This window comes from Musca domestica, unplaced genomic scaffold (assembly GCF_030504385.1).
Source record: "Musca domestica strain aabys unplaced genomic scaffold, Musca_domestica.polishedcontigs.V.1.1 2, whole genome shotgun sequence".
Classification (NCBI taxonomy): Eukaryota; Metazoa; Arthropoda; class Insecta; order Diptera; family Muscidae; genus Musca; species Musca domestica.
The window spans coordinates 29,986,339-30,001,544 of NW_026712249.1; the positions used below are offsets into that span (position 1 = coordinate 29,986,339).

The following is a 15,206-nucleotide window of genomic DNA, read 5'->3' on the forward strand; positions in this document are numbered from 1 at the left end:
TCCATTTCGATTTATTTTTATTATTCGTCGGAATTTTACTAGAATTTTCTTGATAAGAACCAGGAAACTCCACGCATCACACTTGTCATAATAGGCTGTTCTACATTTTTTTAAGATAATTATTTTATTTTTTGAAAGTATTTAAGACAACATCAAAAAAAAAAAAAAAAACCTGCCGGACAACTTGTTCACCACAAACGGCAACAGAAAAAAAATCCCTTTACCAAATTAAATACCTCAAAGAGCAGCTTAAAAAGGCTTCACCAATAACACCATTCCATAAAATGTATCACCAAAAGGCTATCATTAGCCACGCATCCACCAGCAACCTTAAATGGCAATAACAGTAAAACTACACTCGCTCACAAGTCCACCACTGATTGGGTCTGGCTGGTTGAATGACTGACTGGCGAACTCTCGAAGGAACTTGTTGCAATCATCAAAATACGGTAAATTGAAGACAGTGGGTAGGGGAGTGTAAAATTTAAAAAAATAAGGAATATTAAGACTTAGGAATCGGAATATGTTATATTTATTGAAATATGTCATGTAATGACCTGTCAAACAAGCATAACAGTATATGACATCAAAACAAATGTTCCATGTCTCACCATGCCATGCCAATACGACACAAAGTTGTCAACCAATGCAAGTGTTGCCTTGTTTGAAACTCAAATATGTTCGTGCCAAACAATTTGTCGAAAAATTCATTGACACAATGGCCAATGAATGTAAATTTTGACTTGTGTGACATGTAAACATGTTCTACAAAACACTGATCATGTTGAGCTTGCTGCAATTGACCACTAACAATGATGCACATAACTCAAACATGACATTGTTATGAGGTGCCAATGTCCCTCAAGATACTATCGTTAGAGCACTCCAGCATTCAAATTGGAATACATCTTTTGTGTTTCGTACCATCGCTCGTTACCGTGATACTGGTAGGGTAGCCCAACGTCAGGGAAGTGGACGGAAGAAAACAGCAGCAACATCAGCAAAAATGGTTCCGAAAGTAAAGAAGCGACTTGATCGACGAAACCCGCGTCGCAGTGGCCGAAAAATGGCTCGTGAGCTAAACATATCGCAATATTCCATTCGGCAAATATTGAAAAATGAGCTCGGGGCAAAGCCATTGAAATTGCAAAAAGTGCAAGAACTTACACCGCAACGGAAAGAAAATAGACTCAAAAGAGCTAAAGAGTTGCTGCGGTTGGCCGAAAGTGGTGAACAGTCGAATTTGGTTTTCTCCGATGAGAAAACATTCGTTGTCCAGCAGTTTGTAAACAAACAAAATGATCTGTCAAACTTGCCAAAGAGGTCAGCTGAACATGTGCACCTTCTGTTGGGCACCAGAACTCAAACGCCGGCCATGGTGATGGTGTGGGCCGCCATAACAGCCGATAATCGCTCTCCGCTCGTATTATTCGAACGTGGCATCAGAATAAATTCCGAATATTATCGCGAAAATATTCTGGATGGTGTATTAAAGCCTTGGGCATGCCAACATTTTGGCCGCAGACCTTGGACATTCCAATAGGACTCATCACCATCGCACTTAGCACCCGCCACCCAAGAATGGTTACAAAATGAGGTTCCTCGCTTCATTTCCAGCGCACCAAAATCTCCGTGGCCACCAAAATATCCGGATACCAATCCGTTGGACTATTATGTCTGGAGTAATTTGAAAAGCAAGGTTGGCACTAAACAAGTAAAAAAACATTAAGATCGACCGGGCCAAACTTTTAATACCCTCCACCTTAGGGTAAAGGAAACATTAGAAGAAATGTGGAAAAAACCATTAAAATGCCGAATTTCGGGAGGTATCGTTATATGGGGGCTATACCAAATAGTGGACCTACACATGCAATGTTTCGCCAACGGAGCTAGAACCCATTATGACCTACAAATACCAATTTTCAGACAAGTACGTGAAAAAAAAATGTGGCAAAAATCATCAAATTACCGAATATCGGAAGGTATCGTTATAAGGGGGCTATACCAAAACGTGGACCTGTACATGCAATGTTTTGACACACGTACAGGAACCCGTTATGACCAACAAATACCAATTTTCAAAAAAATCAGTGAAAAAATGTGCCAAAAATAATCAAAATACCGAATATCGGGAGGTACCTTTGTATGGGGGATATACCAAAACGTGGACCTGTACATGCAATGTTTTGACACACGTACAGGGACCATTTATGACCTACAAATACCAATTTTCAGACAAGTACGTGAAAAAAATGTGGCAAAAATCCTACAATTACCGAATATAGGGAGGTACCGTTATATGGGGGCTATACCAAAACGTGGACCTGTACATGCAATGTTTTGACACACGTACAGGGACCCATTATGACCTACAAATACCAATTTTCAGACAAATCCGTGAACAAATGTGGCATAAATCATCAAAATACCGAATATCGGTACCTCCGTTATATGGGGGCTATACCAAAACGTGGATCTATAATTATAATGACTCGCCACACGAACTGGGACCCATTATGATCTACAACTACCAATTTTCAGAGAAATTCGTGAAAACATGTGTCAAAAACCATTAAAATGCCGAATATCGGGAGGTATCGTTATATGGGGGCTATACCAAATCGTGGACCTACACATGCAATGTTTCGCCAACGGAGCTAGAACCCATTATGACCTACAAATACCAATTTTCAGACAAATCCGTGAAAAACTGTGGCAAAAAATCAACAAAATACCGAATATCGGGAGGTACCGTTATATGGGGGCTATACCAAAACGTGGACCTATACAAAAAATGTTTCGCTACACGAACTAGGACCCATTATGACCCACAATACCAATTTTTAGACAAATCAGTGAAAAAATGTGGCATAAATCATCAAAATACCGAATATCGGGAGGTACCGTTATATGGGGACTATACCAGAACGTGGACCGATATATCTCATTTTCAATACCAACCATCCTAGACACAATACCAATTGCTCTGCTAAATTTTGGCGCTCTACGTCAAATAATGTGGGCTGTATCGTGATTTTAACAGACAGACAGACGGACAGACAGGCGGACATCGTTACATCGACTTAGAATTTTATGCTGATTGTGAATATATATACTTTATGGGGTCTACGACGAATATTTAAGGATGTTACAAACGGAATGACAAAGTTAATATAACCTCCTTTCCAAGGTGGAGGGTATAAAAATACCAAAGTGTCGATCACCTCAAGCCAGCGCTTCGCCGAGAATGGGCCAAAATACCGCAGAGCACCATTCGGGCAGCGTGTGACGGTTTCATTGGCCATTTGAAGGCCATAATTCGTGCCAAAGGTGACCAATTCGAACAAATCTTAGCTTATTCTAAAATTTGATACTATTTCCGACATTTTTTGCTTTCATTCAATAAAATTTGAAAATAAATGTAAAAATTATGGCGTTTGACTTTGTTGCAGTTTTTTTATCTCACCCTGTATGTCTCATCTTTCTTTGGACTTTGATCTTTCCGGCATTAACTTTCTTTCCACTGTGTTTTTACATTCCAGTACAAAAAGGTCTTCTGGCATCTTCATCCAAATATAAAAGTTGTTATCGATTTGATGCACTTTCAAGGTGTTCATCCTTATTACCTTTCACACATTGTTGTTGTGTGGTTTTGTTTTTTTTTTTTCTTTTCTTTTACTTTTGTTGTTTTTTTATTGTGTCTGTCTGTCAATTCTCTGACCACTTGGCTTGGCTGCCGTTCGGTGTTTTTCTTATAATTATTGTCTTTCTTTAAACGAAATGCTTACATTTTAACAAAATACTCAATTGCAGTGCACAAAAAAAAAGGAAATCGCTTAAACAAAAAAAAAAAAAAAAAAATAAAATAATAAATAAATAAGTAATACACAATCACTCATCGATACTGGCCGGAGAATAAATGCATAACAATAAAACAAAATATATTAGGGTGGTCCGTCAGAGAGAGACTCTTTTATAAAAAAATATTAAATTTTAGAGCTTGAATTCCCATAAAAAAATCATGAAGTCAAATTTGCCTTACAAGGTTCTCAATAGGTCGATCAATCTCCTTTCAAAATACTTTATAATTGAGTGCCCCTTAGTGGTCCATTCAAGTAGTTTCAAGTTGTAATCCGAACTAAGTTGAAATAAAAATGGTAAAAATGATTCTAAATTAGCCCGAACTTGATTCTATATCGGCTCGGCTATAAACAAAAATTTTTACTGTGACCTATGACAGGGAAGGTCAATGTTGGACTAAGCCCTTCCAGGAAATTTACCAGGTCGAACAGGGCTATTTTTCAACAAATAGACTACTACGTTACGAAAATTCACATAGCCACATACATACAGATGGAACAGCCCACTATCAGAACCCAAAATCTTGGTCCATCATTTTAATGGCTTCATAAAATTTCCTACTCAAATATTGGACCATGGCTATGTATCTTGGATTCTACACCTTGAGAATACTAAAATGCCAGAATATAGATCCATTATTTGAAATTAGAGAACTGGATGGCCCTATTCAAATGTTACTCCAGTATTTCACTTTTGGGTTCCCAGGCTATGAGGCATCGCTTTTAATGAAAAATAATCAATAATGGTCTGTGTTATGGCGGCCTGCAACCTTACCGATCGATTTTGGCACCATCTCACCCCCCTCTACTTTCTTTTCAAGATTCCTTCTTTTGGTTGTTATACCCTCATCCATATGGCTATGGAGGCTATATATCATTTGATGCGGCCAAAACGTGCCTCATCGAAATAACGATTTTAGACCATAGGTCTCTTTGAGCCAAATCCGTTTCAGCACATTTAGAGTCGATCTAGGGATGTCCGTCCGTCCGTCTGTCTGCCGGGCTGGTGCGCACGATAACTCTCGAAGGGAGAATCCGATTTGAACCAAACTTGTTACATCGTACCCTTATTGTAAAACTTAGAACGAGTTCGGAGATGGCCAACATCGGTCCACTCCTTCTTGTACCTCCCCCACAAAAGCTCAAAATTGTCAATGAAAATAATTTACCTCATACAAAACGAAAGGATCATTCGATTTGGGGCAAACTTTGCAAATCCCAACCTTTGTTTTTTTTCAGTTCTAGGTCAGGTGCGAAAATATCGGCTCACAATATCGGCTCACTCCATCAAGTACCTCCCCCACAAAGGGTCACATTTTTGAATAATTATACCTCTTGTCATTTGCGATATCAGCAACCGATTCTCTTTAAATTTCACACATCCCAATATTTTTACTAAAACAAGATCTGGTGTGAAGATGGAAAATTTCGGACCATTCCTTCTAGTAGCTCCCCCAAAAAGGATCAAGGTTTGAACACCCAAAAAACTTATGTAGGCGAAGTGAGCATTCGATTCTCTTCTCTCGATGTCAGACAACCCAATATTACTACAAACACACAACCAGGTGTAAAGATGAAATATATCAGACCACTCCTTCTGGTACCTCCCCCACAACGGGTTAAAATTTTGAATAATTATAACTCTTCTAAAATGCGAAATAAGCATCCGATTCTCTTGAAATTTCGCACATCCCAAATATTTCTTCCAACACAAAATCTGGTTTGGAGATGGAATATATAGGACCACTCCATCAATTACCTCCCCCACAAAGGGTCAACATTTGGATTAATTAAAACCATTATAACATCTGACAAGACCTGGTGTGAAGATAAAATTTATCGGTCCACTGTTTCTGGTACCTCAAAGGTACCCCACAAAGGTTTAGAAATTTGAGTAACTATATCTCCGATTCGATTCTCTTCAAATTTCACACATTTCAAAATTTCGACCTGATCAGGTGTGAAGATGGAATATATCGGTCCAATGCTTCTGGCACCTTTCCCACAAAGGGTCAAAATTTTGAATATCCATGAGGCTCATAAAACGCGAAATCAACATCCGATTCCATTCAGACTTGGTACATCTCAATATTTCCATCAACACAAGGTTTGTTATAAATATGGTAGAGATCGGACCATTCTCTGTGGTACCTCTAGGTCAAGAAGTTAATAACCCATTCAGACTTGATACATTTCAATATTTCCATCAATATATGATCTGTTATAAAGATCGATAGATCGCACCACTTCTTCTGGTACTACCTCCCCCACATAGGGTTCAAGATTTTGAAAAGCAAACCGGTCAAAGAAAGCGTTAAATTTCACACATACGGACATAATTCTGAACTGACTAATACTTAAAATTGTTTTTTTTTTATTTTCGATTAAGAACCACCCTAATGTAGTCGATTCATATGGATACTCGCACAAATCTATAGGTATGTTCAAAAAAAAAAAATGCTCTGATTTTCCATTTCTGCATCGTCGCAATGCAATGCCACTGGACTGGACCGGACCGAAAACGACCACGATCACAAATACAAGCGGCAATTGCAACACAAGAAATTAAAAAAAAAAAAAAACACGAAGATCACGATGACGATGCTGATCATGATGAGGATGTCGTTTAGCCCATACTTTGAACAGTCGTTGTCGCAAATGATGATGCTCTGCAAAAAAGCCAGAAGTAGAGGCAGTAATCATTTCTGTGTTCCATGAGATGTAAAACATTGGAAAAATACAACAACATTGTCCCCGCTCCCTGACTAACCTTGCCATTAAGTTACGGGATTTCATCTTCATTTTGGTCCAATCAAGTTGGAATGGAACAAAAAAAAATGTTTTTTTTTTGTTCCATTTGCGGCAAGAGAATGTGGTTTTGGTTACTCCTTTGGGGTTTCCTGGCATTTTTTTGTTTTTTGTGGAGAGGAGAGATTTACCTTGAAATATCATCACAAATATGTCCTTGGTTTTTTTTACCGAAACTGTTAACGTCATATCAATTTTTTTTTGTCCACATAAAAGTGTTCCCATCTGTTGTTACAATGTGAATCACTTCATTACAATTTAGTTTAATTAATAACTTTAATAATAAAAATCAATATTTAGTTTGGTATCAGTCGCCGCCCCACCCCTTCCCATAATTTAGATAAGATTTCAAATTTTCACAGCTCGACTAGAAATTGTAAACCACCAAACCCCACATTGTCGATCGATTTTCATGTGGGGTGAATGAAATTTACAACACAAAATAATCGATGGCCTTCATTAGCACCCATCCACTCACACATACAGGGAGGCCTATGAAGATGTGTGAGAAGACATGGCGGACTTCTTATAGAAGATCAATAGAAGACCTGTAGGTCTTCTCATAGAAGACCTGTAGGTCTTCTCATAGAAGACCTGTCGGTCTTCCCATAGAAGACCTGTAGGTTTTCTCACAGAAGAACTGTAGGTCTTCTCACAGAAGAACTGTAGGTCTTCTCACAGAAGAACTGCAGGTCTTCTCATAGAAGACCTGTAGGTCTTCTCACAGAAGACCTGTAGGTCTTCTCATAGAAAACCTGTAGGTCTTCTCATAGATGACCTGTAGGTCTTCTCATAGAATACCTTTAGGTCTTCTCATAGAATACCTTTAGGTCTTCTCATAGAATACCTTTAGGTCTTCTCATAGAATACCTTTAGGTCTTCTCATAGAACATCCTTTGCTCTTCTCCAAGAAGATCAAACAGTCTTCATCTTATTTAAGACGAGGTGATTTTCTTTGAGAAGATCGGTCTATTTTTTCTCTGAAGATCGGCTAACCCTTCAGTAAATAAGTTGACCTAGTCGCTGAATATCAGTTAATATTCTGGTAGAATATCGGTTCATTTTGTCACCAGAAGGTCGGCTATGCTCTCAGTAAGTTGGTTGATTTTTTTTTTGATGTTCTGAGAGAAGATCATACAATGCATTGAGAGAAGACAAAGTGATCCTACAAGATAATACCAACTGATATATCTCGAAGATCAACTGCTCTCCTGAGAGAAAATAAATCGGCACCCAAAAACGCAAGAAGATCATTTGATTTGGAAAAAAGTCTGAGAAGACTGGTTGATTATTGCTCAGAAGTTTAGGCGATATTTTTTAAAATACCGGAGATCTTATCTTAAAGGCTTCGTTGATATTCTCTCAGAAGTTCTTCTTATTTTATCTCAGACGGTCTGTTGAGTTTCTCTCAGAAGATCAAAAGATCTTCTCTTCTCTCTCAGAAATCAATATATCTTCCACAGAAGATCAGTTAATCTTCCTCTAAAAGAGGAGATGATCTTCACTTATTGTCTGAGAGAATACAGACTGATTCTCTGGGAATATCAGTTGATTTTTCTATCCAATGATCACCCAAACTTCTCTTCCAAGAATATTCTCTCACAAATCAGATAATTTTCTCTCAAAAAATCAGTGTATCTTCTCCAAGGAGATCTGTTGATATTTTCGCAGAAGATCAGGTGATCGTTTCACAGAACTGTTTAAGATCTGTTGGTCTTCTGTAGGAAGAACAGTAGATATTTTCGCAGAAGATCAAATGATCTTTTCTCAGAAGTTCAGAGGATTTTTTTTAGAATATCTTCTCTTAGAAAACCAGTTGGCCTTCACTCAGAAGTTCAGTTGATATTTTCACCGAGAGATCTGTTAGATGTTTCTGGAATATAACTTGATTTTTTCTGAAGATGAGGTTTTATGTCAAAAAATATTCTCTCAATTGATCTGCTCACAGAAGATTAATTGATCTTATCTGGGAAGATAACTTCACCTGCTGCAAAAAATCAGTTCATTTTCTCTCTAAATCTAATCAGATAATCTTTTCTCAGAGTAGCAATTGGAGAAGAGTTGATCTCCTCTCAGATGATCTGCGGTTCTCCTCCTATAAGATTAGTTATTCTTCTCTCTCGGGAAATCAGTTGATTTTACTTTCAGAAGATCAGTTGATATTCTCTCTGTAGATCAGTTGATCTTTTCTGTGAAAAGATCAACTGATCTACAGAGCATTTGATATTCTCTGAGAAAATCATTTAATCTTCTCTTAGAAGATCAGTTGGACTTCTCTGGTCAACTGATGTTCTCTCATGTCAGTTTATCTTCTCTCAGGTCAGTTGATTTTCTCTCAGAAGATCTGTTTGTCTTCTCATAGAATATCAGCTATTCTCATTTCAAAAGATCGGCTGATGTTCTCTCTGAAGATCACCTGACCTTTTGACAGGAGAATATATGTTAGCTTTTTCTCTGAGTTTTAGTTGTTTTTTTTTTTTTTTTTTTTTGAAGATGTCGTTTTATATCAAAAAATTTAAAGACCTCGAGAAATCTTTGCATAGTTGATCTGCTCACAGAAGATTAATTGATCTTCTCTGGGAAGATAACTTCATCTGCTGCAAAAAATTAGTTCATTTTCTCTCTAAATCTTATCAGACAATATTTTCTCAGAGGAGCAATTGGATAAGAGTTGATCTTCTCTCAGAGGTTCTGCGGTTCTCCTCCTATAAGATCAGTTATTCTTTTCTCTCGGGAAATCAGCTGATTTTTTTTTTTCAGAAGAGCAGTTGATATTCTCTCTGAAGATCAGTTGATCTTTTCTGAGAAAAGCATTTGATATTCTCTGAGAAAATCAGTTAATCTTCTCTTGGAAGATCAGTTGGACTTCTCTGGTCAACTGATGTTCTCTCATATCAGTTTATTTTCTCTCATATAAGTTGATTTTCTCTCAGAAGATCTGTTTGTCTTCTCTTAGAATATCAGCTACTAATCTCATTTCAAAAGATCTGTTGATGTTCTCTCTGAAGATCAACTGACCTTTTCACAGGAGATCAGCTGATATTTTCAGGGAAGATATGTTAATCTTTTTAGTGAATCCGTAAATTTCCTTTCGATATCAGATCAATTGATGTTTTGTAAAAAGTTAAGGGAATTTCAGTCGATTTTCTCTCAATATATCAGTGGATGTTCTCACTAAAAATCAAGGGATCTTCTCATAGAAAATCAGCGGATCTTTTCTCAGAGAATCAGTGGATGTTATCTTCTCTTTCAAATAATTTTTTTTCCAGAAGATCTTCTCTCTGGGGATCAGTTGGTCACCTCTCAGAAGATCTCTTGTTCTTGTCTGCAAAGATCACTCGATTTTAGGAAAATCAGTGGCTCCTCCCCTTAGAAAATCAGTTCCTCGTGGCAGAGAAGATCATTGACGGTATTTTGACGACCTTCCTCTCTACGCCACATCTGCTCAATTTGTTAATCCAATTCTTAGGCGTTGCATTAAAATGTGTTAATTCTTTATTATTTTATTTAAAACAAATATTGAAACAAAAAACAGCAACAACAACAACTACAAAAGAAGGGGAAAAAATAATAATAATGAATATAATTTTATTTACATGCTCTCATTATTTTTAATAAAATAACCGAGATAAAAACATATTTGTTTGTTGTTGTAAAGAAATCAGAAGACGGTCGAAGAACAACAGCAACAACAACAATGACAATAATGAAAACAATAATGTCTCGACAAGAAGACACTTGTTATTGTTGTTACTTACAAAAGTCCAGAACTTTGTCGTTTCGCCTACAGCCTTGCTCGCGATAATGTCAATATGTAAACGGTTCCGAAAGTGAATAAAGAAAGCAAGAAAGAAAAAGAAGAGAAGAATCGCTGTATCCAAAATAAATTTTAATGTTGATTTTTCAAATATTTTCATGACAAATACACGCAGAAAAAATAACACGAGATAAACACGCCTGTAAAACAAACTCAAAAAGAAGCTGAAGCAGCAGCAGCAGCAGCGGTGATAACAACGACCTCTTTATTTGTATTTTCATTTCATTTAATTTTTCTTGCCTTCTTCTTAATTTCCTTCTTCTTGTCTTTAGAAAAAAGACATATTTTAAGAATTTATGTGTCTTTGTGATATTTTTTTTTAATTGAAACCAAAAGATTATTACAGAAATTAATCTGAAGAACAGCTACAATATTTTAACCACCACAACCAAAGAATTTTGTATTCCAAAAAAGTCAGCAGAAAATCAAATAAAATGCAGCAGCAATCCAAATCTTTATGTGTAACAATAAAACTATGACAATTTAAGTTTGTTTAAATAAAAAAAAAAATATTAAAAAAAATTAAGCAAAGCCAGTGAAAAGAAAAAGTGGAAAAAAAAAATTCAAAATTTTATTTTTCAAAATAAAACTGAAAAGAAAAATTGAAATTTTTGCCTAACCCAAAAAAAAGTGAGAAACACGGGCCTCATCGCCAAACCAACACAATGCGTTTCACATATAATCAGTATAATGGTTACGATTCCGGTTATCGGATTCCCTCGAAAATCCACAATATTAATAACAGTAACAACAATAGCAACAACAATAACGCCAATAGTCATCATCACCATCATCACACGAATGGCAACAGCAATAACTGCCTTGGCAGCAGCAACACCGGTGGCAGCAGCGGCGGCAACAGCAGCGGCAGTGGCCACTCAAATGTCATCAACTATTATCATCCGTATTATAGAAGTAATTTCGGTAAGCCCCTCCACATATGATTTATGAAAATCACATGGAAGTTATGGACATTTTAAAATATTCTCAACCCCCTTATTTCTGTGAAGATCAGTTTTTGTTTCCATCAGAAGATAGGCTGACATTCTCTCAGAAGATCACATGATTTTCTCTAAGAGAATCGGGGAGATTTTTGAGCAGAATATCTAAAAGATCTAAAAGAACTTCTTTGCAGAATATCACTTGCTTTTCTCGTAAAAGATCAGTTGATCTTCTCTCAGAAGATAAATCGATCTTCGAAGATCGGGCAACCTTCTCTCAGAGGGTTTATTCGAAGGTCAATTGATTTTCACTCAGAAGATCGGCTGATATTCTCTCATAGAGAGATTATCAGTTGATCTCTCAGAAGTTCAGTTGGTTTTCTCCCAGAAAATTAACTGGTTCTCTTTCAGAAGATCGGTTGATCTTATACCTAGAAGACCTTCTAAAGCTCTTCTATAACTAGAAGACCTTCTGAAGCTTTTTTATGGCCAGAAGACCTTTCGAAGCTCTTCTATGGCTAGAAGACCTTCCGAAGCTCTTCCTTCTGAAGCTCTTCTATGGCTAGAAGACATTCTATACCTATTCTATGGCTAAAAGACCTTCTGTAGCTATTCTACAGTCAGAAGACCTTCTGAAGTTCTTACATGGCCAGAAGATCTTCTGAAGCTTTTCTATGGCCAGAATACCTTATTCTAGGGACAGAATAGCTTCTGAAACTCTTCTATGGCCAGAAGAACTTCCGAAGCTCTTCTATGACTAGAAGATCTTCTGAAGCTCTTCTATGACTAGAAGACCTTCTGAAGCTCTTCTATGACTAGAAGACCTTCTAAAGCTCTTCTATGACTAGAAGACCTTCTAAAGCTCTTCTATAGCTAGAAGAACTTCTGAAGCTATTCTATGGCCAGAAGATCTTCTGAAGCTCTTCTATAGCTAGAAGATCTTCTGAAGCTCTTCTATGACTAGAAGATCTTCTGAAGCTCACCTATGGCTAGAAGACTTTCAAAAGCTTTTCTATGGCTAGAATACTTTCAATAGCTCTTCTATGGCCAGAAGACCTTCTGAAGCTCTTCTATAGACAGAAGAACTTCTTAAGCTCTTCTATGGCTAGAAGACCTTTTGAAGCACTTCTATGGCTAAAAGACCTTCTGAAGCACTTCTATGGCTAGAAGACCTTCTGAAGCGCTTCCATGACCAGAAGGCCTTTTGAAGCTCCTCTATGGCCAGAAGACCTTCTGAAGCTCTTCTATGGCTAAAAGATCTTCTGAAGCTCTGCTATGGCTAAAAGATCTTCTGAAGCTCTGCAATGGTTAGAAGACCTTCTGAAGCTCTGCTATGGCTAAAAGATCTTCTGAAGCTCTGCTATGGCTAAAAGATCTTCTGAAGCTCTTCTACGGCTAGAAGATCTTCTGAAGCTCTTTTATGGCTAGAAGACCTTTTAAAGCCCTTCTATAAATAGGAGACCTTCTGAAGCTTGTCCTTCTGTTCTTTTAAGAGAAGATCAGTTGGTTATCTTCCAGAATCTTTATTCTGACCTTCTCTCTCAGAAGATCAGTTGATCTTCTCTCTGAAGATCTGTTGATTTTCTCTTAGAAAATCAGATGAACACCTCTCAGAAGATAAGCTGATATTCTCTCATTAGGCCAGTTGATCTTCTCTCAGCAACTTCAATGGAGCTTTAATTGTACTTTTTTTTAAGTTTCTACTTACCTAAACAAATTTTACATTCTCCTCGATAGGTGCTCGTGACTACAACAAGTTGACACCGTGTGTGACTGGAACATGTGCTCCAATAATCATTTCTTCCCTTCCGACATGTTTGATTGAAAACATAATTGTCAGGGCCAATAGAAAATTTTCATTTAAATTCTTTCTTCACCTCCTCTACCTTTTCTTCCGAAAAAAAAAACAACTTTGTGACCTTATTATTAAATGACCTTAGGAAGTTTAATTATTTATGTGTGTGAGATTTTGTGATTGTGACAAAAGATCTCTTCACCTTTTTCTGCAAGTCATGCTGAATTTTTTTCATTTTCCGTTTTTGTTTTTTGAATGAATGAATCAGATTACAAGGAAAGCATAAATTCTGTGCGTAGCCCCGCTCACCCAAATGTAATGTGTAATTACTTTCTTGATCTTTGAACTCCCCCAACACCCTGCTGCCATCATCAGCAAATGGTTTGGGCAACAAAACCAGAAACAATAGCAACTCAAATTGGCCATAAACTTTTAATTTCTAAGCCAATGAAAGCCATGTAAGTTAACAGCTTACAACTGGGCCTGACTTTTTTTTTTTTTTTTTTGAGGGGGGCAAAGCTTGCCATTGATTTCAATGGAAACACAGCATTGGCCTTCTCTGAGAGGGAGCTGCGCGGGCCCCCTGCTACCTGTTTTTGTTTTTTTGAATTTGTTTCTCAAACATATTTTCAAGTTTACAAACGCAAACATTTTTTTCCAAACATCATATCTATGTTAGTGTGTGTGTGTGTGTGTGTGACTTTCGGATTTTCATGTAACCTGCTCTGTTTTTGGCTTTACACCGTTGATTAACGTTAAGTGTTTATGGTTCATGCCCAAATGTTGTGTCCGTCCTTCACTCTGCTTCCATAGTTTGTTGTTTTTGTTGTTTTACAAGCCCCCTCTTCACGTATCAGCTATTTCCGAGTGTGGAAGTGTGTGTGTGTGTTTGCTCGCGCGTAGTTTCGATGATTATTATGCCCCGGTATTGGCCCACCTGTGACAAAATACCCCCAAATGACAGGGCTTTTTTTTTTGGTGTTCCCCAACCACTCTTTTATTTTTCTTGTAATTTGTGTATGTGTGTGTGTGCGTATTTTGTTTTCGTTGTAACATGACTGTGCACATTTGAGCTATCTACGAAATGTTACGCTTTTCCCCCCAACGAAAATGCCCCAAATAATAATCGAGCGAACGAACGAACGGTGGGGTAATGTAACGCTGAGCAATAAATAATAAAAAGTAAATGTAACCGGAATTCGGTCATTTCGAGTTGAGGGCATGAAGAATTTAACGACTTTACACTTACGCACACACACACACACTCGCATTTGGATTAAATGAGATTTTTTTTTTTGGATTTTCTTTTTGGGGAGTGCATAGAGCAACTATTAGGAGGATAGGAGAAGGTTTAAAGGTCATAAAAGAGCTTTAAAAGATTTTCTAGACATAGAAGAGCTTCAGAAGGTCTTCTAGCCACAGAAGAGCTTCAAAAGGTCTTCTAGCCACAGAAGAGCTTCAAAAGGTCTTCTAGTCATAGAAGAGCTTAAGAAGTTCTCCTGTCTATAGAAGTTCTCCTGTCTATAGAAGAGCTTCAGAAGGTATTCTAGCCATAGAAGAGCTTCAGAAGGTATTCTAGCCGTAGAAGAGCTTCCAAAAGTCTTCTAGCCATAGAAGAGCTTCAAAAGGTCTTCTAGCCATAGAAGAGCTTCAGAAGGTCTTCTATGTATAGAAGAGCTTCCGAAGGTCTTCTATGTATAGAAGAGCTTCCGAAGGTCTTCTATGTATAGAAGAGCTTCCGAAGGTCTTCTATGTATAGAAGAGCTTCAGAAGGTCTTCTATGTATAGAAGAGCTTCCGAAGGTCTTCTATGTATAGAAGAGCTTCCGAAGGTCTTCTATGTATAGAAGAGCTTCCGAAGGTCTTCTATGTATAGAAGAGCTTCAGAAGGTCTTCTATGTATAGAAGAGCTTCAGAAGGTCTTCTATGTATAGAAGAGCTTCAGAAGGTCTTCTATGTATAGAAGAGCTTCAGAAGGTCTTCTAT

At 37.4% G+C, this 15,206-nt stretch overlaps 1 protein-coding gene across 3 annotated transcripts in view; it reads left to right on the top strand.

Moving 5' to 3' along the window:
- The window catches only part of LOC101889490 (nuclear factor of activated T-cells 5), a 194,869-nt gene that overhangs the window by 102,412 nt on the left and 77,251 nt on the right, over positions 1–15,206 (top strand). The window contains exon 1 of one of the 3 annotated variants that reach the window (XM_059122066.1): positions 10,780–11,409. The exons of 1 other annotated variant lie outside the window; for it this stretch is intronic. In XM_059122066.1, the coding sequence (XP_058978049.1) occupies positions 11,151–11,409 (259 nt within the window). In that variant the 5' untranslated portion in view covers positions 10,780–11,150. Of the gene's footprint in view, positions 1–10,779; positions 11,410–15,206 lie in introns of those variants that run through there. One more of the 3 variants, XM_059122069.1, reaches the window with a different exon arrangement.